This window comes from Monodon monoceros, unplaced genomic scaffold (genome assembly GCF_005190385.1).
Source record: "Monodon monoceros isolate NGI ecotype Baffin Bay Population unplaced genomic scaffold, NGI_Narwhal_1 Super_Scaffold_3, whole genome shotgun sequence".
NCBI classification, from domain to species: Eukaryota; Metazoa; Chordata; class Mammalia; order Artiodactyla; family Monodontidae; genus Monodon; species Monodon monoceros.
The window spans coordinates 74,037,819-74,065,372 of record NW_021703780.1 but is presented as its reverse complement, the minus strand read 5'-3'; the positions used below and the strand labels follow the sequence as shown (position 1 = coordinate 74,065,372).

General features: G+C 38.3%; 1 protein-coding gene across 18 annotated transcripts in view; it reads left to right on the top strand.

The window, feature by feature from the left end:
* The window catches only part of FHIT (fragile histidine triad diadenosine triphosphatase), a 1,443,555-nt gene that overhangs the window by 391,286 nt on the left and 1,024,715 nt on the right, over positions 1-27,554 (top strand). For 14 of the 18 annotated variants that reach the window (XM_029242153.1, XM_029242160.1, XM_029242145.1 and 11 more), the window contains one exon: positions 23,437-23,528. The exons of 3 other annotated variants lie outside the window; for them this stretch is intronic. In XM_029242153.1, coding sequence (XP_029097986.1) covers positions 23,481-23,528 — 48 coding nt within the window. In that variant the 5' untranslated portion in view covers positions 23,437-23,480. Of the gene's footprint in view, positions 1-22,780; positions 22,862-23,436; positions 23,529-27,554 lie in introns of those variants that run through there. One more of the 18 variants, XM_029242156.1, reaches the window with a different exon arrangement.

The following is a 27,554-nucleotide window of genomic DNA, read 5'->3' as shown; positions in this document are numbered from 1 at the left end:
CTGCTTTTGTTATCATTCACATAATTCATCATAAAAAATGAAATTTCTGGGACTTCCCTGGTGGTGCAGTGGTTAGGAATCCGCCTGCCAATGCAGGGGACATGGGTTTGAGCCCTGGTCCAGGAAGATCCCACATGCCGCGTAGCAACTAAGCCCGTGCGCCACAACTGCTGAGCCTGTGCTCCAGAGCCCACGTGCCACAATTACTGAAGCCCGCGTGCCTAGAGCCCATGCTCTGCAACAAGAGAAGCTACCACAATGAGAAGCCCACACACTGCAACGAAGAGTAGACCCCGCTCACTGCAACTAGAGAAAGCCCGTGCGCAGCAACAAAGACCCAAAGCAGCCAAAAATAAATAAATAAATTTATTAAAAAAAAAAAAGAAAAGAAACTGGTCTTAGAAAGTGGGTAAAGGAAAAGGCCAAGCAAAATAGAGTTCTTTTCTGGGGGGAATATAAGGTTTGGAATACTAACATTTAACAAAATTTGTCTTTAGTACATTTAAAAACTTGATTAAATACAGTGCTTATGAAATTCATTGTTAATACCATAATTGTAAAGAATTATGAATTCCTTTGAAAATAAACTTCATTTTCAGACCAAATTTAATAAATAAGAGAAGTAGAAGCCAAAAAGAATGAAATTCATTAATTTAGGGCAACTGTAGAGTAGAATACCAGAGAAAATCCAGCAGATCACAAAATTGTAATATAGTTAGTGAGCAAATATGCACCCTGAGGGGAAAATGATCAGGGGGTCACAGAGGACATTGAATAATAAGGCAGCTATGTAGCACTAATGAAGACCAAGCTGAATTCAGAAATAAAGAGAAATGATAAAACTTTCTTTTCTTCATATTCATCCAGAAAATGTAGATTTTGAAGGATTCAGGAAAATTTCAACTAAGTTTGGAAGACAGTCACAGATATGATTAATCACATTGGAAAAGAAAAAGCTGAAGTGTGATTTTTATATGGGAGGATGGCAAGTACTAGCTCTCTGTCTTTACTTGCAGCATTAAGAAAGGAAGAATTGATTTATATAACAGTGAGGCATATTTGCTTAGTCATTGGGAAAAAAAAAATCACATGGCATTAAATGGCAGAAAATGTTTTTTAGAATAGACAATGTGTTGAATCATGTTCTGGGGAAGTCTTAAGAAATAGGATTCATCTTTGTGCTGTTATAACTCTGGAATAGGAATAAAAATGCTCTGGTTTACGTATGTAGTGTTTTTCCTGCCCTGGAGTCAATGATTTTATGAAACACCTAAAAACAAAAACCCTATTTCCCGAGATTGCACAAAATACCTTCATTCTATTTTGAGGATATATATGATTTATTTCTTGCTGCTGGAACTTATTACTTATGCTTCTACTAAGTGCATGAATATTTTGAATCAATCACCTACTCAATAGAGAGAAATTTCTCCTATTATGTTTGGCTAATTTAACATTTGGCCAAATCAGAATGGTTGAATAAGATTCTACCATATGCTATAGCATATCTTTGTGTTATATTTAAGTAGCATATCTAAGGATCCATATTTCCTTATAGAGAGTTAAGTTTCTCCAGTACAGTTATCTTAAATCACAACTGATCTTGGGACTTCCCGTCAGTACAGTGGTTAAGACTCTGCCTTCCAATGCAGGAGGTGCGGGTTCGATTCCTGTTCAGGGAACTAAGATTCCTCATACCAGCGGGGTGCAGCCAAAAACTCAAAAAAAAAAAAAAATTAAATCACAACTGCTCTTGCCCTATTTTGAAATAAGTTGGATACCTTTTAAAGGTATATCCAAGTTTGTTTGTTTGTTTGTTTGTTTGTTTTTACCACTTCCTCTCCCTCTTGATAACTAGGAAGATATACATACATACTTGCCTTAACTCCAGCGTGTTAGGATTGAGGTAGCCTATAAATTAACCTTATGTCCTGGAAGTATGCCACAATGGTGTTTTCTAACCCAGAACCCTTGTACTGTAACCTTACTTGGATGAGCAGAGAATGTTGTATCATTATTTTTTGCTTATCATGGTGTGCTTGTGTCTTTACTTAACACAGAGAAAAGGAAGTTCATGATTGACTTCCCTTCATTTCATTTCAGACAAATGTGGATTTTTACTAAGCTTGCAAGAACTTATGCAAAGTCCATTTGGAGAAGTAGCCTGTGCTATCGATAGATAAGGTTTCTAGTTTTCCAGGTGTCACTATATTAGCCTTGTGAATATGAGTTTGGGGAGTGAATGCTCAAAAGGTTCAAAATCCAGCATGACAAGAAGTTGTAGACTGAAGGAACTTTCTTCTGGTTGCTTTAGAGGGCAAAGTATTTCCAAGACTTGCAAGGCTATTTAGGTTCAGAACATAGAAATGATAATTTTGACTCTAGATGGCATTTGTGAGGAACTATTTATAGTTGTGGGTGTCTCTCTCTGGATTGTGTTCTTCTTTAACATTCTTCTATAGGATAGATTTATACCTTAATACCTCCAACATAATGAGGAGGTTGTTTCATTTTCCTTCAGTGAGGCAAAAAATCTACCTTGTAAGACTTGCCACCATTCAGGTGGTCCCCGCTGGGACCACCTGAATACCTCAGAGTCATGGCTTCATTTCAGGCCCCAAGTCAGAGGGGATTCTTTCTGGTTCCGTCTTTCAGCTGAAAGTTTCCAATCTTAGCTTACTACTGTATTGCCTGGGGAGATTTTTAATTCCATTCCTACAGGTATTTTAAACCATATTCCCTTCCTTCCTGACTTTCTGGGGGCAGATCTGATGCTCAGCCTGGCTTTGGAATGCCTGAGCACAGGGCACTCAAATGCAAATCTTTGGTGCCTCTAGCGCAGGGATCCCCAAACCCTGGGCCATGGAACCCATCTGTGGTCTGTTAGGAATTGGGCCACACAGCAGGAGGTGAGCGAGCAAAGCTTCATCTGTATTTACAGCCTCTCACCATCCCTTGCATTACCTCCTGAGCCCCGCCTCCCGTCAAATCAACTGTGGCATTAGATTCTCGTAGGAGCACGAACCCTACTGTGAAATGCACATGCGAGGGATCTAGGTTGCGAGCTCCTTATGAGAATCTAATGCCTGATGATCTGAGGTGGAGCTGAGGCAGTGATGCTAGTGCTGGGGAGCGGCTGCAAATACAGATTATCATTAGCAGAGAGGTTTGACTGCAGAGACCACAATAAATCAGTTGTTTGCAGACTCACATCAAAACCCTATCAGTGAGTGGCAAGTGACAATTAAACTGCATCTGGTGGCAGGCTTTAGAGCAGCAAGTGAGTTGATGTACTTCAATTGTACAGCTACATCTGGTGGCAGGCTTTAAGTCAGAATCTGACACTTATTTTAGCCCACGTGTCCCTCCCATTATTTTATTTACCACTTTCCATCTGCACCTCTTTCCCACACTGTGCCCTTGTCTCAGTCACAGTTTCGGTAAGCCCACAGCTAACCCTAGCCAAAATGAGTAAAAAACAAACGTCGCTGGAGACCTTCTTTGAAAAGGGGGAGAGACCCAATGATGAGACAGCAGAAGACTGCCAACAAAAAGAAAGCTTAATTTGAAAGAATATACCAGGCTTCCCTGGTGGCGCAGTGGTTGAGAGTCCCCCTGCCGATGCAGGGGACACGGGTTCGTGCCCCGGTCCGGGAAGATCCCACATGCTGTGGAGCGGCTAGGCCCATGAGCCATGGCCGCTGAACCTGTGCGTCTGGAGCCTGTGCTCTACAACGGGAGAGGCCACAACAGTGAGAGGCCTGTGTACCGCAAAAAAAAAAAAAAAAAATACCAAGAGTCCTACTTAAATTATAAGTTCATTTGCAATAGGTGATTCACATTCTCCAAGCCCGCTTTGTATAATATGTGGCGACTGGCTATCCAACGAAGCCATGAAACCTTCAAAACTGCTTCGCCATACGGAGATCAAGCACCCTGCATTAAGAGACAAGCCTTTGGAGTTTTTCAAAAGAAACACATGAACACGAAGAACAGAAGCAGTTATTGAAGGCCACCACTTCATCAAATGTGTCTGCACTGACAGCATCATTCTTAGTGGCTAACTGCATTGCTAAAGCTAAGAAGCCCTTTACTATTGGTGAAGAGTTGATCCTGCCTGCTGCTAAGGACATTTGTCGTGAACTTTTAGGAGAGGCTGCAGTTCAAAAGGTGGCATGTGTTCCTCTTTCTAGCACCATAACTAGATGAATTGATGAAATAGCAGAAGATATTGAGGCACACTTGTTAGGATTAATGAGTCACCATGGTGTGCAATCCAGGTTGACGAGTCTACCAATATTGACAACAAGGCAACAATGCTTGTTTTTGTGCGATACATTTTTCAGAAGGATGTGCATGAGGATATGTTATGTGCACTTTTGTTGCCAGCCAACATCACAGCTGCAGAACTATTGAAGTCTTTGAATGATTACATATCAGGAAAACTGAATTGGTCATTTTGTGTCGGTATATGCACGGTTGGAGCGGCTGCCATGACTGGATGGCTTTCTGGTTTCACTACTCGGGTCAGAGATGTCGCTTCTGAATGTGAGTCTACGTGCTGTGTCATCCATAGAGAAATGCTGGCTAGCTGAAAAATGTCACTTGAACTTAACAACGTTTTTCAGGATGTGATTAAAATTATCAGCCACATTAAAGTACGTGCCCTTAACTCACGTCTGTTCGTGCAGCTCTGTGAGGAGATGGACACAGAGCACACACGTCTTCTCTTACACACAGAAGTGAGACGGCTTTCTCAAGGTAGATCACTACCCAGAGTTTTTGAGTTACGGGAGCTGCTCCAGATTTCTTTTAGAAAAACAGGCACCACTGGCAGCACATTTCAGTGACACAGAATGGGTCACAAAACTTGCTTACTTGTGTGACATATTCAACCTGCTCGACGAACTCAATCTGTGACTTCAGGGGAGAACAACAACCGTGTTCAAGTGGGCAGATAAAAGTGGCTGCATTCAAAGCCAAACTGGAATTATGGGGCAATGAGTGAACACTGGGATTTTTGACATGTTTCAAACATTAATAGAGATATTGAAAGAGACTGAACCAGGGCCTTCTTTCTCCCAGCTGGTGCATGATCAGCTATCTCAGCTTTCAAAAGAGTTTGAGCATTGCTTCCCTACCACAAAAGACCCCCGAACTGGGAAGGAATGGACCCGCGACCCATTTGTGAATAATCCAGGTGAATCGACTTTGTCTGTGCTAGAAGAGGATCAACTGCTTGAGACCACAAATGATGGTGGCCTTAAAAGTACGTTTGAGACAACTTCAAATCACCATACGTTCTGGATTAAAGTCAAGGCGGACCATCCTGAGATTGCCACGAAAACACTGAAAAGCCTGCTTCCATTTCCAACATCCTATCTTTGTGAAGCAGGGTTTTCTGCAGTGACAGCGACCAAAAGGAGATCACGGAGTAGACTGGACGTGAGCAACACACGTCGGTGTCACTGTCTCCCATCACCCCCAGATGGGACCATCTAGTTGAAGGAGAACAAGCTCAGGGCTCCCACTGATTCTGCATTAGGGTGAGTTGTATAATTATTTCTTTATATATTACAACGTAATAATAATAATAGAAATAAAGTGCACAGTAAATGTAATGCGCTTGAGTCATCCCTAAACCATCCAACCCCCGCTTCCGGCCCGGGTCTGTGGAAAAACTGTCTTCCATGAAACTGGTCCCTGGTGCTAAAAAGGTTGGGGACCACTGCTCTAGGGTAATATTTTGCTTCATAGATCTGACCAGTCTGGAGATCAGAGTAGTGGGGAATCCTAAATTTTTAGTAACATCCCTGACAATTTAAAGAGGTGTTTCTATGGAAAACTATGTCTTCCCAGCTAGAATGGATAGCAAGCAGGGTTATAGGGATTCTTCTCTGCTTCTAAACTACCAGACCCCGTGGCAAATCTTTCAAATAGCTTAAGCTAATGATTTCTCCTTTAGATATTTTGCCCACATTAATTTGAGTTTTTATTTCAGTTTATGTGAACTTTCATTTTTTAAAAGGCTTAATTAAGTAACTTGGTTTTTTTTAACATCTTTATTAGAGTATAATTGCTTTACAATGGTGTGTTAGTTTCTGCTTTATAACAAAGTGAATCAGCTGTACATAAACATATATCCTCATATCTCCTCCCTCTTGTGTCTCCCTCTCACCCTCCCTATCCCACCCCTCTAGGTGGTCACAAAGTACCGAGCTGATCTCCCTGTGCTATGCGGCTGCTTCCCACTAGCTATCTATTTTACATTTGGTAGTGTATATATGTCAATGTTGCTCTCTCACTTCGTCCCAGCTTACCCTTCCCCCTCCCTGTGTCCTCAAGTCCATTCTCTACATTTGTGCCTTTATTTCTGTCCTGCCCCTAGGTTCATCAGAACCATTTTTTTTTAGATTCCATATATATGTGTTAGCATACGGTATTTGTTTTTCTCTTTCTGACTTACTTCACTCTGTATGACAGACTCTAGGTCTATCCACCTCACTACAAATAACTCAATTTCATTTCTTTTTATGGCTGAGTAATATTCCATTGTATATATGTGCCACATCTTCTTTATCCATTCATCTGTTGGCGGACACTTAGGTTGTTTCCAGGTCCTGGCTCTTGTAAATAGTGCTGCAACGAACATTGTGGTACATGACTTTTTTTGAATTATGGTTTTCTCAGGGTATATGCCCAGTAGTGGGATTGCTGGGTCGTATGGTAGTTCTATTTTTAGTTTTTTAAGGACCCTCCATACTGTTCTCCACAGTGGCTGTATCAATTTACATTCCCACCAACAGTGCAAGAGGGTTCCCTTTTCTCCACACCCTCTCCAGCATTTATTGTTTGTAGATTTTTTGGTGATGGCCATTCTGACTGGTGTGAGGTGATACCTCATTGTGGTTTTGATTTGCATTTCTCTAATGATTAGTGATGTTGAGCATCCTTTCATGTGTTTGTTGGCAATCTATATATCTTCTTTGGAGAAATGTCTCTTTAGGTCTTCTGCCCATTTTTGAATTGGGTTGTTTGGTTTTTTGATATTGAGCTGCATGAGCTGCTTGTAAATTTTGGAGTTTAATCCAAAGGCTTAAGTAACGTTCTTACTTGCTATTTGAATATCAGAAATTTCATATATACTTTGAAAAGAAGCCTATATGTGTCCTTGGCTGCCTAGTTGATAATATGTCTTGGTTAGGGAAAGTGTTGGCAATGTGTGAATGAATGATCCTGATTTGGGTGTCATTTGGACTAAGCTTGAAAAGAAGTCACACTCTGAACTATTTTTTTTCTGGTGGGAGATCAATACTGTCTAGACATGGTCTCATTACGACTTTGCATTGACTAAGGCAGACTCGGTCAACAGTGGGGTTGAGATTCCTGTAATCCGGGCTACTGGTCGGACATTTGTGTTACCCATTATTACAGAGAACTCCAGATTCACTGGTGTCAACACTGTATTTCAGCATCATTCCACTCAACTGTAGGGTTATCTTGAAGACAGTATATGCCAACTCGTGACATTTTTAAAGATTCTGGATCCTGAAAGTGCTGGGAGCTGCTCTGTAGTATTTCCTAGCAGCTTTGTGATGGTTGCATAGGGCATGGAAGAGGCCTTGGAGCCTTTCAATTCCTTACAGTCTCTAAAACACAAAAAGAGAGGGAATAATTCAACTAATATCTAAAGGCCTCAGCCCATGCCTGAAAGCCAGATGTCTACCCTGTCATATGGTGTCCCCATTAATATCTGCAGATATTTTCTTCATGTATAGAAACATCACCAGTTGTTTTTTTTTTTACATTCAGTAGTCTTCTCATTTATAAGAAATTTTCATCTATTTGAATTTGTTTTTAAATTGAGAAAGTTTATGATTCTTCACCTGGAGCAGAAATTAAAAATCTTGTCTTCTCCCTGTTAGATATTCAGACTCCTGGCTATGCTGCTCTGCATGGAATCTTAAATCTTTCATCTGTGGTTATTTGTTGGCATTTTGTGAGATAGTGAAGCAATGTCTGAGCCACTAACGGCCAGAGGTGGCCCACCCTGACCAGATTTCCAATAGTGGAATAAATGTCTGTTATTTATCCAGCCTCTTTACTTTTCAACTGTGGGAAAGATGAGGATAGACATTGAGAAATAATGCTGATTATACAAAGGATTGTTCATGATAAAAGATCTCTTTCTGGGAATTTAAGTGTTCCAGTAAATTAGCATTATTGATCATTCTTTTTCCACATAGTCTATATCTTAGAATCCTAAAACTATTATTCTCCCTTGTCTGGTGTAATTACCAGAACAAGGAATAATCTAATTAAAAGACAACAAGGATGTGTTCTAATTGTTCTAATAAATTATGTTAATACACAATGCATGCACTTACTTTTCAACAGGAATTTATTTAATAGATTGACAGCTTGTCCTTTACTGCCACAATCTTAACTTTCATTTATTCTAAACAAGACAACTTAAAAAAAAAGGAGAGGGACTTCCCTGGTGGCGCAGTGGTTGAGAGTCCGCCTGCCGATGCAGGGGACGCGGGTTTGTGCCCCGGTCCGGGAAGATCCCACATGCTGCGGAGTGGCTGGGCCCGTGAGCCATGGCCACTGGGCCTGCGCGTCCAGAGCCTGTGCTCTGCAACAGGAGAGCCCGCAACAGTGAGAGGCCCGCGTATCGCAAAAAAAAAGAAAAAAAAAGGAGAGTTAAGCACCCAAAAATCTGTTGGGTCATTAAGAAAATCTAAGGTTCCATGTGGTATGTATGGATGAAGAAATGGGTTTCGGGTTCTCTAGATAAAATAGTGACCCAAGACATAGGAGGGTAAAGTAAAGATCAGTAGAGTCTAAAGTCAAAATCAGTAACACACTGTTGCAGTGAAGGTAGTGGGACTTTTCATTTGTTGTTTTATTGTCAAGGATAGTGCTGCATGATAAGGCAGTCCTAACTTATGGAATTGTGTTTTCGTAGTTTTAGGCATTTTACACAAATCTATTAGCATATTGCATGTATGAGATGACGCCCTCAGTAAAGTCATGTCATAATATGGGCAGAAATTCAGGCGGTCACTTCTGATAGGCCATATGTTTTCTACAAAAACACGCCAGTATCCCTGATTATTTTTTCATAATTGGGATATAGTTTGTTGCATAACTGTATGAGAAAGTCTTCAAGGCAGTAAAAGATGTCAAGAATGATATGGCAGAAATAAAAATCTGTATAGAGCTTGGAGGGAAGCATATAGGTCAATACTAAATCAGTATGGCCAATCTACATAGTTCAGAAAAGCAGATTCCCAGGTTGGTTTGTGTTGTTCTCCCTTGACATAACAACCTTTGAAATTTAACTGACAAGCCTACAGGTAGGAAGGAATCTCAGTACTTATCCAGTTTGGAAAGTATTTCCAGAAAGGATACTTTCTCACAAGTTAGGAACTTTGTGGGAATAATTTTTTGCCTCTGATTAAACCATTAAATGGTTTAATCCATTTTAATTGTCAAGTTCATCAAAAAGTATGGAGCTGGAACATATGCAGATTCTAGTTTATACTCATAAAGTTAACATATTGTAGAATAGCAGCCATAGAGACAAAACAGAAAACAACAGACACACCATAAAAGAAATGGGAATTAAAAGGAAATTATCTTTAATGGCAAGGGAATGCAAACAGTTTTCTTCCCATTTTGAAGTACATTGGCCTAAACGCCATGATTTTTGGCTCCTTACTCCCTGTCTTTTAATATTCTAGTTCACATCTTCATTTTCAATGGGAAATTTGTATATGTTCTTTTTCTGTTTTAAAAAAGTTTGACATTTCTTTCAAGGCCATCAGGCTGTGAGGATTTCTTTCCTCAAGGAAGACTGAGAGCTGGTGAGCTCCTAATAACTCAGGTATAGAACGCGTACCACCAGGTCTAAATTAGATCAGGTACCCAAGTGGGTCTCACCTTCCTTGTCTCCAAGGCAGGGACAATGTCTGCCTTTGAAAGGAAGCATGAATGTGGCACTCAATTCTTTTCTTTATTTCTTTCTTTTTAACTTTGAAAAAAATTTTTATTCTGAAAAAGTATTCAGTATTTGATTCTGAATAATATAAAAATTGCCATTTTAACCATTTTTAGGTATATAATTCAGTAGTGGTAAATATGACATTTCTTTTTAATAATTGGACTGAAAAGGGAATAAGGCTGTGATTAGATAAGCACTTAGGTTACCATGTAAGATGTTTTATTCTGCTTTTTATTTGTTTCTACCCTTTCTGAAATTATTTTTCACCAAAAGTATGATACCTACTTATGTGAAACCGGAAAAGAATTCCATCTCAATTCTAGAACAGACTCTAGATGCTCATAGCAGGTGGGGAGGGGTATGTGGCTGGGCAAAGGGTCAGCATAATAAATGAGGTTGGGGCAGTGGAACAGTGCCTGTCTCTGAAGGTCCCCTGGGTATTTCTGGAGCTCAGAATGTGACCACTCTGTGCATAAATATGATATTTTTTTTCTGATCTACTGGTGTTGGAAATTTTTTATTTAGTAAATGATGCAAAATATACGTTAAGTGATGGTAAGGTTTTGACAAAAACTGACCAAAATTGGGAAATTCAAAGCTATAGAAAAGCTGAAACACTGACTTAATGTGCTGTCATCTAGCCATGATCTCATTCCATGCTGCTTCATTCACTGATCACAGAGACACTGAAATCATCCCCCAGGCAGGATGGAGCATGTTTACAGTGGAGGGTACTAGGCAGAGGCTTGGCTGAGTCTTCTATTTTTACTGGCCATTAACACTTCCTACTTGCATGTAAACTAAATTTTGATAATTATTAAAATAAAGATAATGTTAATAATACATTAAAAAGCTACTTTTTAAAGGGGTAGAATAGTAGAAGCCTCTGCTTTGAATATTATGTTTACCAGTTTCGTCTAGTTGTCAGCTCCCCCATGGTACATAGAATGAAGTCTAAACTCCTTAGTAGGGGATGAGGACCCCAGTGTCCCTCCCTTACCTTTCTTTCCACTTCATCTCCCTTTGCTCCTTCACATGTCTTGTACTTCATCCAGGCATTAGTTTGTATCATTTCCCAAATGTACCATCTTTACTTCTCTCAGGGCTTTTGCATGTGTTTCTCCCTCTTGGAAACTCCTTTTACTACCCAACCTTCAGAATTCAGCTCACACGTCTCCTGTGAGAAGCTTCTGCTGATTCTCCCAAGCATTGCTGCTCACTGTTTCTGTGTCAGCACCATGACCAGTACATACCTGCAGTTTTGCACTTAATCACATATAATTGTAATGATTTTTTACATGTCTTTTCCTCCTGCCAGGATCAGAGTTCGTTGTAGCCAGGGACATTTCAACTCAATAGGATCCAGCTTATTGTATATATACATTTTTAGCTATCCCTACATGTTTTATTTTTGAGTTTCTGCTGAGATTCAGGAACTTAAGGCTTTCAAGTAATGAATGAAAATAGCAGTCAACCCAGAATCAACCCAGAATCCTATGACCAGTGAAAATACCCTTAAGGAATGAAGGGGAAGTCCAGGTACTCTCAGATGAAGGAAAACTAACAGATTTTGTCACCAGCAGAGCTACTCTAAAAGAATGGCTAACAGAAGGAAATGATAAAAAAATAAAATAAAGAAGGCCTGGAACACCAGGAAAAAACACAGCAAGCAAAAATATTGGTAAATATAGTAGGCTTACTTTTTCCTCTTTAGATTTCTAAATTATGTTTGAAGACTAAAGCAAAAATTACAACACTCTTTGATATGGATGGAAGTGTTGGAAATATTTAAGATAACTGTATTATAAATGGACATTGGTAACAGGACATAAAGGGAGGTAAGGTTTCTATACTTTGCTCAAACTGTAAGACAATACCAGTAGGTTGTGATAAGTTATGAATATATAACGCAGTACCTAGAGCAGCCACTAAAGAAGTTTTACAAGGAGATGCACACAAAAAACTTTAGATAAATCGAAGTAGAATTCCAAAAAATGTTCAAAGAGCCTACAAGAAAGCAGAAAAAAGAAAACAAAAATACAAACCAGGGAGAATAAACAGAAAAGAAACAAAAATAAAGTGGTAGTTTAAGTCCTAAAATACCAATAATTACATTAAATCTAAATGGTCTAAATATACCATGTAAAGAGTGAAAGAATTGTTTAAAAAACATGACCTAACTAGACACTGTCTATAAGAAACTCACTTTGAATATAATAGTAGAGGCAGACTGAAGGTAAAATGATGGAAAGAGATGTACCATACAAGCATTAATTAAAAGAAGGCAGAAGTAGCTGGTTCTTTGAAAAAGTTAAAAAAATTGACAAACATCTAGGAAGACTGATAAAGAAAAAAAGACTAAAGACACAAATTAACAATATCAGGAATGAAACAGGGGATAGTACTATAGATCCTGCAGATATCAAAAGGATAATAAAGGAATGCTATGAAAAACTTTATACACATAAATTTGACAACTTAGAAAAAAAGATCCACTTTCCTTGAAAAAGAAACTGCCACAATTCACCAAATTTGAAAGAGATAATTTGAATAGCCCTATTATAACTATTGAGGAAATTGAACTCATAATTTTAAAATTCCCCAAAAGGAAATTTCCAGGCCCAGATGATTTTACTGGAGAATTCTACCCAATATTTAATGAGGAATAAGCACCAGTTTTATACAGACTCTTCCAGGAAATAGAAGAGAACACTTCCACTGCCCAATTCATTTTTATGAAACTAGTATTACCCAGATACCAAAGCCAGACACAAACAATACAAAAAAGAAAACTATGGTATATGAATAACTTCATCAATATAGACACAAAAATCCTTAACAAAATATTAGCAAGTAGAATTCAGGGGGAAAAAAAAAAGAGTTATACACGTAACCAAATGGGGTCTATTCCAGGAATGCAAAGACTGGATCAAAATTAAAAAGTCAATCAATGTAATGCACCATAATAACAGACTAAAGAGGAAAAAAAAATCACATGATTTTATCAATTGATGCAGAAAAAGTATTTGACAAAATTCAACACTGATTTATGATGAAAACTGTCAGAAGAATAAGAATAAGGGGAACTTCGTCAACTTGATGAAGAGCCTCTTTTTTATTACCCTCATCTGACATTTATACAAAATGATGAAAAACAATGCTTACCCCCTAAGTGTGGGAAGTAAGGTAAGGATGTCTATTCTTGCTACTCCTATTCAACATAGTGCAGGAAGCTCTAGTCAATGCAATAAGGCAGTAAAAAGAAATAAAAGGCATACAGATAGAAAGGAAGAAAGAAAACTGTCACTATTGCTAATGACATGATTTTCTACTTAGAAAATCCTTAAGTGATCTAAAAAAAAAAACACAACCTCTTAAAAGTAAGTGAGTTCCACAAGGTTGTAGGATACAAGACAATTTAAAAAAATCAATTGTATTTCTGCATACTAGCAATGAACATGTAGACACTATAATTAAAAATGCAATTTACAGTAGCTCAAAATTATGAAATACTTAGGTATAAATCTAATAAGTCATTCACAGAACTTGTATGCTCACTGTGACATAATGCCGATGACTGAAATCAAAGAAAATCGAAACAAATGGAGAGACATACCATGTTCGTGATTTGGAAGTCTCAGCATAGTAAAGATACCAATTTTCCCCAAACTGATATACACATTTAATGCAGCTCTTACCAAAATCCCAGTATGATTTTTTATATGGACAAGATTATTCTAAAATTTATATGAAGACAAAGGAACTAGAATAGCTAAAATAATGTTGAAAAGAAGAATAAAGTGGGAGGAATCAGTCTACCCGATTTTAAGGCTTATTTTACAGTTACTATGTGGCTGTTCATGAAGTGATAGACATGTGTATCAGTGGATCAGAATAGAGAAGCCAAAAAACAGACTCAGTGAATATTCCCAACTGATTTTTGACAGATGTACAAATCCCTCAATGGGGGAAAAAATAAAAGAGAGCCTTTTCAAAAATGATCCTGGAGTAATCAGCAAAAAATGAACCTAAAATTAAGTCTTATACCTTATGTAAAAGTTACCTCAAAATGTATAATGGACTTAAATGTAAAACATGAAACTATAAAACTCTTAGAAGAAAACATAAGAGAAAATCTTTGGGATCCAGGGCTAGGCAAAAAGTTCTTAGACTTGACATTGAAACACAATTCATAAAAGGAAAAAAAATCATATATTAGACATCATCAGAATTAAAACTTTTGCTCTTTAAAAGACCCTGATAAGAGAATGAAAAGACAGATACAGACTGGGAGAAAATATTTACAAATCATAAATCTGACAAAGGACTAGTATCTAGAATATATATAGACCTCTCAAATAATGGTTTAAAAAACCCCAAGCAATCCAATTAGAAAACAGACAAAAGTCATGAAGAGATCTTTCACCAAAGAGGCTTTATAGATGGCAAGTAAGTGCATCAAAATATGTTCAATATTATTAGCTGTCAGGGAAATGTAAATTAAAACCACAGAGATATGTCACCATATACCTATTGGACTGGCTTAAAAAAAAAAATAGTGATAACACCAAATGCTAATGAGGATGCAGAGAAACTGGATTACTCATATATTGCCGGTGGGAATGTGAAATGGTACCGGTACTCTGGAAAATAGTTTGGCAGCTTCTTATAAAGCTAAACATTCACTTACTGTACTCCTGGGCATTTATCCTGAGGGAATGAAAATTTATGTTCTCATAAAACCTGTGCACGAATGTTCATAGTAGATTTATTTGTAGTAGCTAAAAACTGGAAGCAACACAGATGACCTGTACTGGGTGAATGGTTAAAGAAACGGTAGTATATCCAAACCACAGAGCACTACTCAGCAATGAGCTATTGATAACGTGGAACTAACTACTTGACTGAACCTTCAGAGATTTAGGCTATGGGAGAAAAAAGGCAATTCCCAAAGATTACATACTGTATGATTCCATTTATATAGCATTCTTTTCTTTTCTTCTTTTTTTTTTTTGCAGTACACGGGCCTCTCAATGCTGTGGACTCTCCTGCCGCGGAGCACAGGCGCCGGACGCACAGGCCCAGTGGCCACGGCCCACGGGCCCAGCCGCTCCGCGGCATGTGAGAACCCCCCAGACCGCGCCCCCTGCATTGGCAGGCAGACTCCCAACCACTGCACCACCAGGGAAGCCCTTCTTCCTTTTTTTAAAAATTTATTTTTGTCTGTGTTGGGTCTTCACTGATGCACGTGGAGCTTCTCTAGTTGTGGCGAGTGGGGGCTGCTCTATGTTGCGGTGTGCGGGCTTCTCATTGTGGTGGCTTCTCTTGTTGCGGAGCATGGGCTCTAGGGCACACGGGTTTCAGTAGTTGTGGCACATGGGCTCAGTAGTTGTGGCTCACGGGCTTCAGAGTGCAGGCTCAGTAGTTGTGGTGCACGGGCTTCATTGCTCCGTAGCATGTGGGATCTTCCCGGACCGGTCCTCAAAACTGTGTCAGCTGCATTGGCAGGCAGATTCTTAACCACTGCACCACCAGGAAAGCCCTATATAGCGTTCTTAAAGTGACATAATTATATAAATGAAGAACAGATTTGTGGTTGTCAAGGGTTAAGGTAGTGTGAGGTGGGAGGGTGATGGGTGTGGCTATAGAAGGGCGGTAGGTGGATCTCTATGGTGATGAAAATATTCTGTATCTTGAGTGTATCAAAGTCAGTATTCTGCTTGTGCTATTGTACTGTAGACTTGTAAGATGTTACCATTGGGAGAAATTGGGTAAAGGGTACATGGAATCTCTCTGTATTTTTTTCTAACAACATTATCTCAAAATAAGAAGTTTAATTAAAAAGGGGGGACACGTGAACAAAAAGAATTGGGAAGATAACAGTGTAATTGTAGAGCTGCCTTAAAGGGCCAGAGACTGATTTAGAAGGAAAAAAATGTGAAATCTAAGGAATTAGTGGCATTATAAATCTATGAAAGTGAGAGTAAAGGAATACGAAAAGAATGTTGAAAAAACAGTAAATAATATTAGATCACCAGAGTCGTTGCCTAACCTACATAGCCTGGGAGCTGTCCCTCTCACCCTTCCTCCACTCCCCAGAATGAAGGCTGGAGGGGGGTGAAGCACAGGATATGTGACTGGGGTCACTGGGCATAGCTGAGGACAGAGCTATGGTGATGAAAACAGGGGGATTAAGTGAAAGTCTGCATAATGGGGCTTGCACTCTTTCCCACACTTAAATCCCAGAACAATGGCAGCTAGGCACGAGATTGAAAGACACTTTTCTGGGGATTTTGACCAGCCCAAGAAAAGAGACCTAGAAATATGAGCCAGGAAGCCAGTCACTCTAGGCCTGTGTTGTCCACTATGGTAGGTAGCCACTAGCAACCTGTGGCTACTGAACATTGAAACATAGCTTGTCTGACTTGAGATGGGCTGTATATGTAAAACCTTTTAAGATTTTTGAATATTGTACTTCATATAAAACATGTAAAATATCTTGTTAATTTTTATTACTTACATGTTGAAATAATATTTGTATATACTAGGTTAAATAAAATATGTTATTAAAATAATGTTTTAGAAGATTAAGAGACTGAATTTCTCCCAGGTTGAAAGCAGAAAAGTAACTTTTATGGAGCTTTGGTGGTTTTATAAGTAAAACGAAAGCAACAGGATATCAACATGAAGGGAACAATCAGCCCGGAAACAGAACAAAGAAAAGCTTAGCCATATATGTGTATACATATCTATGATACATGTGATGTGTCACTCTCTAGCTAGTTCCTATTGAAGTCAAGGGGTTTTTTGTTTTGTTTTGTTTTCTTTTTTAAGTATAATTGGCTGACTGCCAGAAATAGGCAGACCATCTGGATGTCCATATGGATTGTTCTCTTCTGAATTTATCTTGAACTCTGGGTGAGATTAACACAGATTTTGGGAAACAGCAGAGGTCCTTCATGTATCAGTATGTGTCCAATATGCAATATGTATGATTCGTTGAGTGAGTCATTCTGTCTGGATTGGAATCCCAGATCTGCAGTTTAGTAACTGTGATTTAGGTCTGGTAACTGTCTTTGCCTCTGTTTCCACATCTGTAAAACAGGAATAAAAATAATAGTATTCTTTAAGTCATTGTGACTACATGATTTACTGTGTGAAAAAGGCTTAGTCCCTGATACATAGTAAACATTGTGTTAATGTTAGCTATCATTATTATTACTGTGGGCTAGTAGCTCTCATATTGTCTCTAATCCTTAGGACAGCCTGTAAAGTAAGTAGTGTTATCTGAGAATCCAAGGCTTAGAGAGAAGCTGCTCTCCTGGGTCACAAGTCACTTCAAAACCTGAGCTTTTTCCATTATCCTATCTTGCCTCATAAATTTTAGTACCTCATTGCTGATAGAAGCCTTTTATATCATCTTAGACAGTTACTGAACTTGTCTGCAGAATGGATCGTTAAAGGCTGGGCTCTGGGCTTGGAGAGGCTTGTGTTCGAATCCTGATCCCACCACTCAAAGCAGCTGGGTGGTCTTGGACAAGCTACTCAACTCCATGAAAGTTTCTCAGGTTGTAATAAGGATTACATTAGATAATGTATGGGAAGCTCTTGGCACACTATGTGCTGTGTGATTATTAATTTCCCATGATTATGATTTTTATTATAAATATGATCTAAGTCTCAGAGCTAGTTAGTCGTGGATGTATAACTGAAACCTGGTAGGTCTTTTATTCAGTGCTCTCTCTTCTCTACTTTGCTATCTAATTGGTTAGTTTTCATTCATCCTTTTAGAATCTACATTTATAAAGTCAGAGCTGTTAGTGAAGATTTTATAAGAACACTTTCCAAGAGTTTTTTTGAACTGCCAAGTCCAGAGATTTAGGATGTAGCTTGGTGCTGAAGTAATTGGCTGTCTTAGTCTTGCATTATAAGAAGTTCCCTTTCAGAGTATAAGGTTGAGAACCATGAAAGGAACTCTCACGTTTTGGTAATTGCTTTAAGGAATAGCTTACCTTTTAAAAACATACATTATTCAGCTACAACTCCTTCTTTCCCTCACCTTGCCGTTTTGAGAATCTCCTCATCATACATCTTCACAATCTTGTTTTCTGAGCTTCCCCTTTTAACTATTTCCTCAAGTACCATCCCATAATAATATTTTCTTTTCAGTTTATCAACTAGTTGGGGAAGTGATGTACTTGTTAGTATTGAAGAGTTTCAGAGGAATATAGAAATGATTCAGTTTTAGGAGAATACAGAAATGATTTAATCTTAGGTGAATACAGAAATGATTTAATTTTCTACCTGTCAAAGAACTGAAGCATCGTGAAACTGGTCTTAGCTAGCTACTTGAAGCAAGCTGTACACTATTTACTGCAGTTATATCACATCAACAGACAGTTTGTGATCAGAGATTAATTCAGAAAGTCTCATTAATATGTTGAGCTAACAAAAGGGATGAGATGTTTTAATACCTCCTTGAATGCAACATTTGTTGTTCTCTTGTGTGAATGGGATGGATTTAGCTATGAAAAAGACTGAACTCCACAGTGCTCTGATATTGATAAAGTGGGTGTCTTCTAAACTTCTTTTAAATTTATTCCTCCTCTTCCTGGAGTTAACCAGATAGATTATAGTTTAATTTTGCCAATGGGGAGTTTTAAAGCAAAAGGGCTAACAGTTTTTTTCCCCAACATAAGTGAGAGAACATCAGGAAATAGAATTGCAAATATATTTCCATTTTGTCATAAAGAACCTTAACATTTTTCCCTGTTACTTCAACATCAGTTTAAACTATGACATTTCTCTTGTTTTGACTAGCACTAGAGTAGGAGAGAGTAATGTTCTATGTTACAAGGACCTCATTGCCTGAAATAAATCTCTAAGGATACCTTAAAATTCTCTTACCCTCTTTCTCATGGTCACCATGGCTCTTCTGTTTGGTTATTGAGCTGCTTCACAGTGACAATCATGCTAAACTTTTCAGCTACTGTTTTGAGCTTTCCCTTTCAAACTGGAGATTAGAGAGAAGTAAGTTTCACTTCCTCCCATCCCCCATAATGGAACCCAAGTTGAGCCAGGAAAGCTTTGTATTCGTCATTGATCCATTCATCAATGCAAAGTTATTAAGTGCTTTCCATTCAGCATCTGTGTAAGGTGCTGTGAAAACTGCAAAACGCACTTTGGACCTCAAGAAACTCCCTTATTTTCCTCTTTTACTTTCCCTTCCTCCCCCTCTTTTACCAACTTCCCAAAGAATTTGAGGCTGTTTACTGAATCAAAGGTAGTATTCAAGTACTAAAACAACCATAAGACAGAAATGTGACCATCTTTACTAGTATAAGTTGGTAGGTCCATGGAGTGAGAGAACTAAATTTGGTTGTAGGTTTCCTGATCCCTAAGGCAGAAAGGGAATTACTAGCTTATGTAGCCTTCTTTGTCACCAGAGAAAGCATTACAGTTTTTCCATGCTAGTAGACTCTCTTTGGGATCAAAACTGAAGGTGGAATTTACTGGTTTACAAAGCGAATGTTGACTTTAGTGCAGTTTTCAAACAGGAATAAGTATCGGGAGGAAAGATTGAGGGCATGGATTCATATCTGTCTTGCTTACTGTTATGTCCCAGAGCTCAGCACAGTGCCTGGTGCATAGTAGGTATTGGATACATAGTTGTTCAATTAAAATGGTCTATTCAATGGACAATTTGCACCGACTTTCAATAACAATGAAGACACTGTATACTCTGCCTTTGAATGTTGTATTCTCTCTCCCCAGAAGGCCATCCTCTAGCCCTTCTTTACCTCTTTCTCACCCTTCAGGTCTCATGTTAAATCCAACTTCTTTTGTTTTAGTATCTCAAAAGGATCTGCTACTGAATGTCCTTTGCTGCAGTTCCATTTATAAGGAGTTATCACATATTTCATTGTTCATTTGAAAGTCCAATGTTTGTTGGAGTGCAGAGCAGCCACGTTATTCTAAGTACTTACTCAGACAAATTAAATAATTCTGTGTAGTAGTTCTGAAAAGTCTAATTTCCATGTGCAGAATCATGTTTATCATCATCCAAATTCAAAGGCACAAAATAGCACATTTACATTGGTAACTTATTCATAACATTCCCTTTCTACCTTGTTTGTTTTATTGTTAGAAACCAACCCAAATCCCATCTGTAGGATGACACACATAAAAGGATGAAATTTAAATATCAGGGCTGTGATGGGGCGAAGCACTTGAGGCATATCCGGCCTTGAATTGGTGCCCTTTGCCTCCTGGCTGCATTATGTAAAGATAGGGGGATTGCCAGATTTTCCTTTAAGGGTTTAACTAACTGCTTCTTCAAGGCCTTAAGGTCTCTCAAGGAAGTGTACAGATAAGGCATTTTTAAACACAGTATTGGCCCAGGAGGAAGTCTTTTGGGGCTTTTACTTCATGATTACTGAACTTTCCTGCAAGCTTTTTTCCTCCACAGATTCTCCCTCCAGTAAGAGACGGAACATTCTTTACAATTCTAGCCTCCTTAAAGAATGACCTCCTCGCCTCAACAAGCGTCTTTTGGTATTACTGGCAAAAATGAATTATCTTAAAGCTAACTTTTATTTTAAAGCAAAAATTCTCTTTTGGAGGGGGAAGAATCTAATCTCAAGCCCTAGAACGTATAAGGTTAATGGCAAACTTGCTTCAAGGAGAGAAACAGAAAAAGCAAAATTGTTAAGTCAGCTGAAGAACTAATCAAGCGTATTGTTCCCTTGATTCTGTAAAATTATAACGAACCTTTTAGAAAGGTTGAAAAGATGTCCGTGGTGTGCTCTCAGTTTACTTTGTCTGTAAGTGCATGTTCCCTCTTCCCCGTGGTTCCAGAGGCACTGGTGTGTGCTGAACGGGTTCTCCTGGATGAGGGCTGAGTGTCTTTCCAGATGACAGATGGTTCCCTCTGCTGGCTGAACTTAAATTCAGTCCTCCGAGCTGAGCCAACCTGGGAGGAATCGCTATCCTTCTCACTGATTATGAAAACAGTTTTGAGATCTATCCTTAAAGAAACCAACCATCTGTGACCAGTTTAAGTGCACACCGGAACTGATGATGAGCTGACTTACTTCCTCCTTTCCTCCCTCCCTCCCTCCATCCCTCTCTCCCTCCCTTCTATCCTCCCTCCCTTTTTTCTTACTTCCTTTGAGAAAAATTTAAAGATACAGACAAGCACAAAAGGTAGTATAATAAGCATCTGTATTTCTACTATCTAAAAAGGAGCATCTGTTTATGTCTAGTCAGATTTACTTCTGGTTTGTGTGTTTGTTTCTTTTTAAAGAAATTATTGATGAAACTAAATTCTCTTTTAACTACCATATCCTGTTTTCCTTCCACCCTTCACTCTCTCAGCTGCCTGTACCTCCTGCTGAAAATTCCCTACCATAAATTTAGGATGTAATATTTAGTCTATTGTTTATATTTTTATGTACACACATATATATACCAACAACCAATATATACTATTTTGTTTAAATATTTTATGTTTAAATCATTCCTTCCTGTTGCTTTTTTAATGTAACAGTATTTATGAAATTTATCTGTATTGATGCCTATAAAATCAGTTGATTTTAACAGCTGCATAATATTCCATCCTATAAATATAGCACATTTTATTTGCCTATTCCCTTTCCAATGCAACTTTTAGGTCATTTCCAAGTTTTGCTATACAAAAACAAAAAAACACTGCAATAATCTTTTTAGTATATGTCTCCTTGTGTCCATATTGCTTGAGCCCAGTATACCCTGCAATGAGAATCAGTAAGCTGTAGGATATATGTAGTATTACTTTTGATAAATATAACAAAATTGCTCACCAGGATGATACCAATTCATGATTCGGCCAGAAGTAAGCTAGACTATTATGCTATTTTTTTATACCTCTTGGACAGCACTGAATTTTGTCTGTCTTCTCCATGTTTACTATTCTAGTAAAAGAAAAATGGAATTCCATTATTTTAATATGTGTTTTCCTCTAGTGAGTCTGAGCTTCTTTTTTTTACCTTCTTTGTCCATTGAGATTTCTTCTTTGAACCACCATTTTTTCTATATGTTTGTTCATCTTTGTTCTTGATTTTTGGAGTTCCTTATACATTCTGGTTACTTATTCTCTGTTATGTACGTTGCCACTATCTTTGTCTGGTCTGGCATTTGAGAAGATTACTGCTTCTGATGATAAGTAAGTTAAATTGTTATGGTTTTTAATTTAATTCTACGTATTATCAAGGAATTAGGCGTTATCTTTCTCCCCTCAGTCCATTGCCGATCCTTTCGGATCCTCTTTCAAAATATGCAGCAGATGACCACCCACTTCTCCCTGTCCCCTGTGCTATCTGATGTTTTATCCTCATTTAAAAAAATTACTCTCTCGGGGCTTCCCTGGTGGCGCAGTGGTTAAGGATCTGCCTACTAATGCTGGGGACATGGGTTCGAGCCCTGGTCTGGGAAGATCCCACGTGCTGGGGAACAACTAAGCCCATGCACCACAGCTACTGAGCCTGTGCTCTAGAGCCCGCAAGCCACAACTACGGAGCCCATGCGCCACATCTGCTGAAGCCCAGGTGCCCTAGAGCCCGTGCTCCACAATAAGAGAAGCCACAGTAATGAGAAGCCTGTGCATTGCAATGAAGCATAGCCCCCGCTCTCCACAGCTAGAGAAAACCAGCGTGCAGCAATGAAGACCCAACACAGCGAAAAATAAATAAATAAATAAAATTTTAAAAAATTACTCTTTCGATAGATATACCCTTCATATATTATTATGCCCATTTGACAGAAGTGAAAAGTGAGGCTCAGTGAAGTTCAGCTGCTGTATAAGACACAGAGATGGTAAATGTATTACTAGAATTCAAACTCAGGTCAGTAGGACCAAAAACCCTTGTTCCTTCCACTGTCAGTTTCCCTCAGATTCTCATGGACACCAAGGTTTCAAAGGAAAGGAAGTAGATTGACCCATAAAATACCTTTCAGACAGATGCTTCGGTATAGGCCGCCACAAAACCAGAGAAGTACTCTTCCTACCGACTTCTGGGTTGGCCTCATCTTTATGCAAAATGGAAAACCCCTGTTCCAGGACTGGCTGGCTCTGAGGAAGGGCAAATAATAATGCAGCCAGAGCAGCCCAGGACTAGAAATGGGAAGATGGAATGTCAAAGCACCATTCTGCTCCTTACTTTATGTGATCTTGTAGGAGTCACTTAAGCCACTCTTGAATCGTGATCTCTCTTGTGCAGAGTAATGACAATACTTAGAATTTGCACATGTGCCTTTATTCTACCCTTTTAACAGTACCAATGCTGTCATGCTAGCTCAGTTTTCACGGTGAATGTCCCTAATGAAGTTGTACTATAAGCCATCTAGATCACTGCGGAAATGATCATCTGAATTTCTTGTTTATGGTGTAGGTATCCCAGGACTGCCTGCTTGCCAAGACCCTCTGTAAAACTCCATGCACCCTGCTGTTGAGCGCTCTGAGGAGGTAACAGTATTCAGAAAGGTAGAGTTTACTTAATTTAAAAATTTTTCGTAGAGTTAGGTATAACTGACCTACTACGGGTATCCTTATAATAGTAGTAAGATTTCTATGTACATATAAAATAGAACTCTTAAAATGGTATAATTTGGGGGCTCAATTTTCTTGGAGAATTTACCCTCTCCTGACTTCTATTTGTAGCTGCCATTTAAAACTTGGGGTATAAATATTATGTCAGTTAAATAAAGGAGTGATAACTTCACTTTCTGGAGAAAGCATTACCTTCCCTTTCATGAAATGTAGCTTTACCGTTACCTGATTGACATGCTATTATATTATTCTCCCTTCCACCAGACAGTTACACATATTTAATAATTTTTATGTATAAAAAGTAAGGTTAAGCAGTTGCAAAGACAAGTTGTTACGCTTTGCATGGTTTTGAGAATGATCGTGGAGATGAAATGACGTTAGTAGTAGCAGGAGGACACACTGATATGAAGCGTACCTCCTGAAATAGAAAGGGATTGTTCTTGGTCAGAGGAAATCCTAGTGGCATTCGCTGGGACAGTGAAGAATAAATCTTATAACAAGGCCTGAGGATAGGGCAAAATAATTACTCTTCTTTGTATGTCTTTGGATGGTTTAACTGGATAAGTTTAATATACATTAAAAAAATAGCAATAAAAGAAGGGAATGTGCTAATGTGGCAAAACTTCCCCAGTTTTGATGATGTCAGTGGACAGTGTTCATTTAATCCCTCCCTAGAACTCATTTGTGTATACCCCTCTCCTTTTCTCTCACCCCTTCTCATCTTTACTTCCCTCATAGTATCTCCCATTCCGAGGTCTCAACAGACAATTTAGCATGTGTAATAAATATAAATATTGAATAGCCCCATGTGTCAGAACACAAAGATTTTGTATGCTTTCAGTCAAGACCCAGTCTCCTGTTTCCACTTTACATTGTCTGCTTACTTACTCTTGGCCCTGTTTTCTATTCTCTCTCGTTCCATAGTTGCTTGAAAGTCATGGATTTATGCAAAAGACTGCCCCTCACATTTGTAGGACTGTGACACATTGCTATATTTTCTAGAAATACTCACCAAATGCAGATTATGGAGGGATGAGTCAGGCATCTTCACTTCTTAATGTGCCTGATTTCTTTCTGGTGAATCACCTTCCCATCTAGAGTGTTTTTCTGGAAGATGCAGAAGGTTTAAGGACAGTAAATGAAATGAGCTGAAATGGAATCCTGGTGTTACGTGTTTCTTTACTATGAGCTTTGCATGGAATTGTTTGATCCTTATGTTATGGTTCTGTTTAGTGTTTTTGAGCCCTGAAGCAGACTCTTTTTAGCATGAAAGGTGTCAATATGAAATATATATATCTGAAAGAGGGGCATTTTAATATTAATAATTAGCAGAAGGAGGAATTATAGGCTATAACTTTGAGTTTTAAGATCTCCACTTATTTCTCTTTGCTTAGAAACACTTCTCTTTTCTCTCCTCATAGTAAAAGGCATGTGCTTGTTGATTCCAAAGTCCCACACTTTGCTGTTTCTTTTCTTTAAAAAGACTGACTCAGATTTCTGCTATTTGCTGTGTGATCTCAGTTAACTCACTTAACCTCTCTGAGCTGTGGTGTCTTCCTCCGTAATATGAGGCTAATTATAGGAACTACCTCATAGAATGGTTGTAAAGGATTAAATGACAATTTTTATAAAATGATTAGCAAGATACCTGGTGTACAGAAACTCTCAAAAAATGGTAAGAACTATTATCAGCAGGAAATGTGCACTTAGGAATTCTGTATTGGTGTTTAAGGATATCATTTTCAATATTCTGTTTCTCTTAGGATATTACCTATTGCAGTTTTCAATGAGGCAAGATATAGAGATATCTGAGACCAAAAAACTAAGGTAAAATAAATAACGTGGCAAAGTACCATGTAGATAATCTTTGGTAGTCATGATCCTGTACAAGCCTCATTGCTTTGAGATTACATGCTGCCAGTGTAAGAGTCAGATCTGATTGATGTTTTATATTTTATCATTTGACTTTATGCTGTACTTTCATTCCAAGTCTTCTCATGTATTTGGCAGGATGATCAAGGAAGCTCTGAGTGTGACTTATGTTTCTAGTTAAAACCAAAACCCAATATCACTAGGTGAAGTAGTGAATGGAGGTTAAGTATTTTGAGGAGAGAAACTGCTAAATGCAAAGGAATATTTCCTATATGTTTTTACTTGTTTCCATTTCTAGTATGGCTAAGTGAACTCTACTGAACCTGGCATTTTCACAGATAGCAACTATAAAGTATGGGGGAAATATTACCTGAAAGCCCTAGAGAGTGAAAATAAGCAGGTAGATTCTGAAAGGGAATTGAGATTCAACACTTGGAAGCAGGGACCAGTGCAGAGTGAGTTCCCCATTTTACAGCTTTTCGACTGAGGACATGTTGAGGTTAATTAATGTCACTTGGGGTGACTAATTCCAGTAGATAAACCACATTCTTTTTGGTTTGAAGATCCAAAGAACAGGGTTCAGGGCAACCACAGCCACTGGAAAATGAAGCTAGAATTCTGGAAAGGAGAGAGGAAGACAGGGGAGGCTCCCAATTCAATGTATATATAGTACCCAAAGTTTTGACTGACCCCTGAACCACGAACACGTGGAGCAGCTATAAAGTAGCACAGCTAAAGATGAAAGAACTGAATTGAGATTTGAGCTGCCACCCAAGAGATAGTTTTCAATTTGTGTATAACCGAATTAATTGCCTGCTAAAACAAATAAATCAGTGCTCTTCAAAGAAGTCTAACAGATTTTAGAGTCTTTACTCCATAATATTCACATTCATACATTCCCATGATACAACCCCGAATTAAATAACATATGAAGAACCAAGAAAATGCGACCCCTTCTGAAGAGAAAAGGCATTAATCTGAGACTAATTCCAAGATGACCCAAAGGTGGAAATTAGCCAAGATTTTAAAGCAGCTATTATAACCATACTCAATGAAGACAGAAAGATACACTCATAATGAGTAAAAACGTAGTAAATAGAAACTACAGAAAAGAACCAAATGGCAATTCCAGAACTGAAAAATACAATATTTGAAATAAAAATTCACGGAGTGAGCTCACATCCATTGGAAGTAACAGAAGAAGGTGTCAGTGAACCTAAAGATAGAGCAGTAGAAATTTTCTTTCTGAAGAACAGAAAGAAAAAAGATTTAAAAAACTGAACAGAAAAAAATGAGAAGAGCCTCAGGGGCCTGTGTGACATAAGTAAAAATGTCTAACATACAAGTAATTGGAGTCTCAGAAGGAGAGAAGAAAGAGAATGGGACAGAAAAATATTTGAAGAAATAATGGCCAAATTTTTAAAAATTTGATGAAACACATACATTTGCAGATCAAGAAAGTCAGTGAACCTCAAACAGGATAAATTTGAAGAAAACTGTGCCTGTGCACATCGTATTCAGACTGCTGGACACCAACAATAAGGAGAAAATTTTGATAATAGCCAGAGAAAAATGGCAGGTTACCTTCCAGGAAACAGTGCTTTAAATTAGCACTACCTTCTCATCAGAAACTACAGAGTCTAGAAAAACTAAAATGATATTTTTGAAGAGAGGAAAAAAAACCCTGTTAACCCAGAAATCTATATATATTGAAAATATCCTTTGAGAATGAAGGGTAATTAAAGACATTTTCAGATAAAAGTAAACTAAGAGACTTCATTGCCAGCAGACCTACATCACAAGAAATGCTAAAGGAAGTTATTCAGGCTGAAGTGAGATAACACCAGATGGAATCTTAAATCTTCAGGAAGGAATGAAGAATGTCAGAGATTGTAAATATAAAAGTATTTTTTTCATCTCAGTGTCTTTAAAATACACAGAACTTTTTAAAGCCAAATCATAGCCCTGCCTTGTGGTGCTTATAATGTGCTGTGTGTAGATGTCATACATAAGACAATTATAGCATAAATAATGAGGGGGGTGCATAGTAAATGGACTTATACAGTTGCATGGTTTTCGATTTTATAT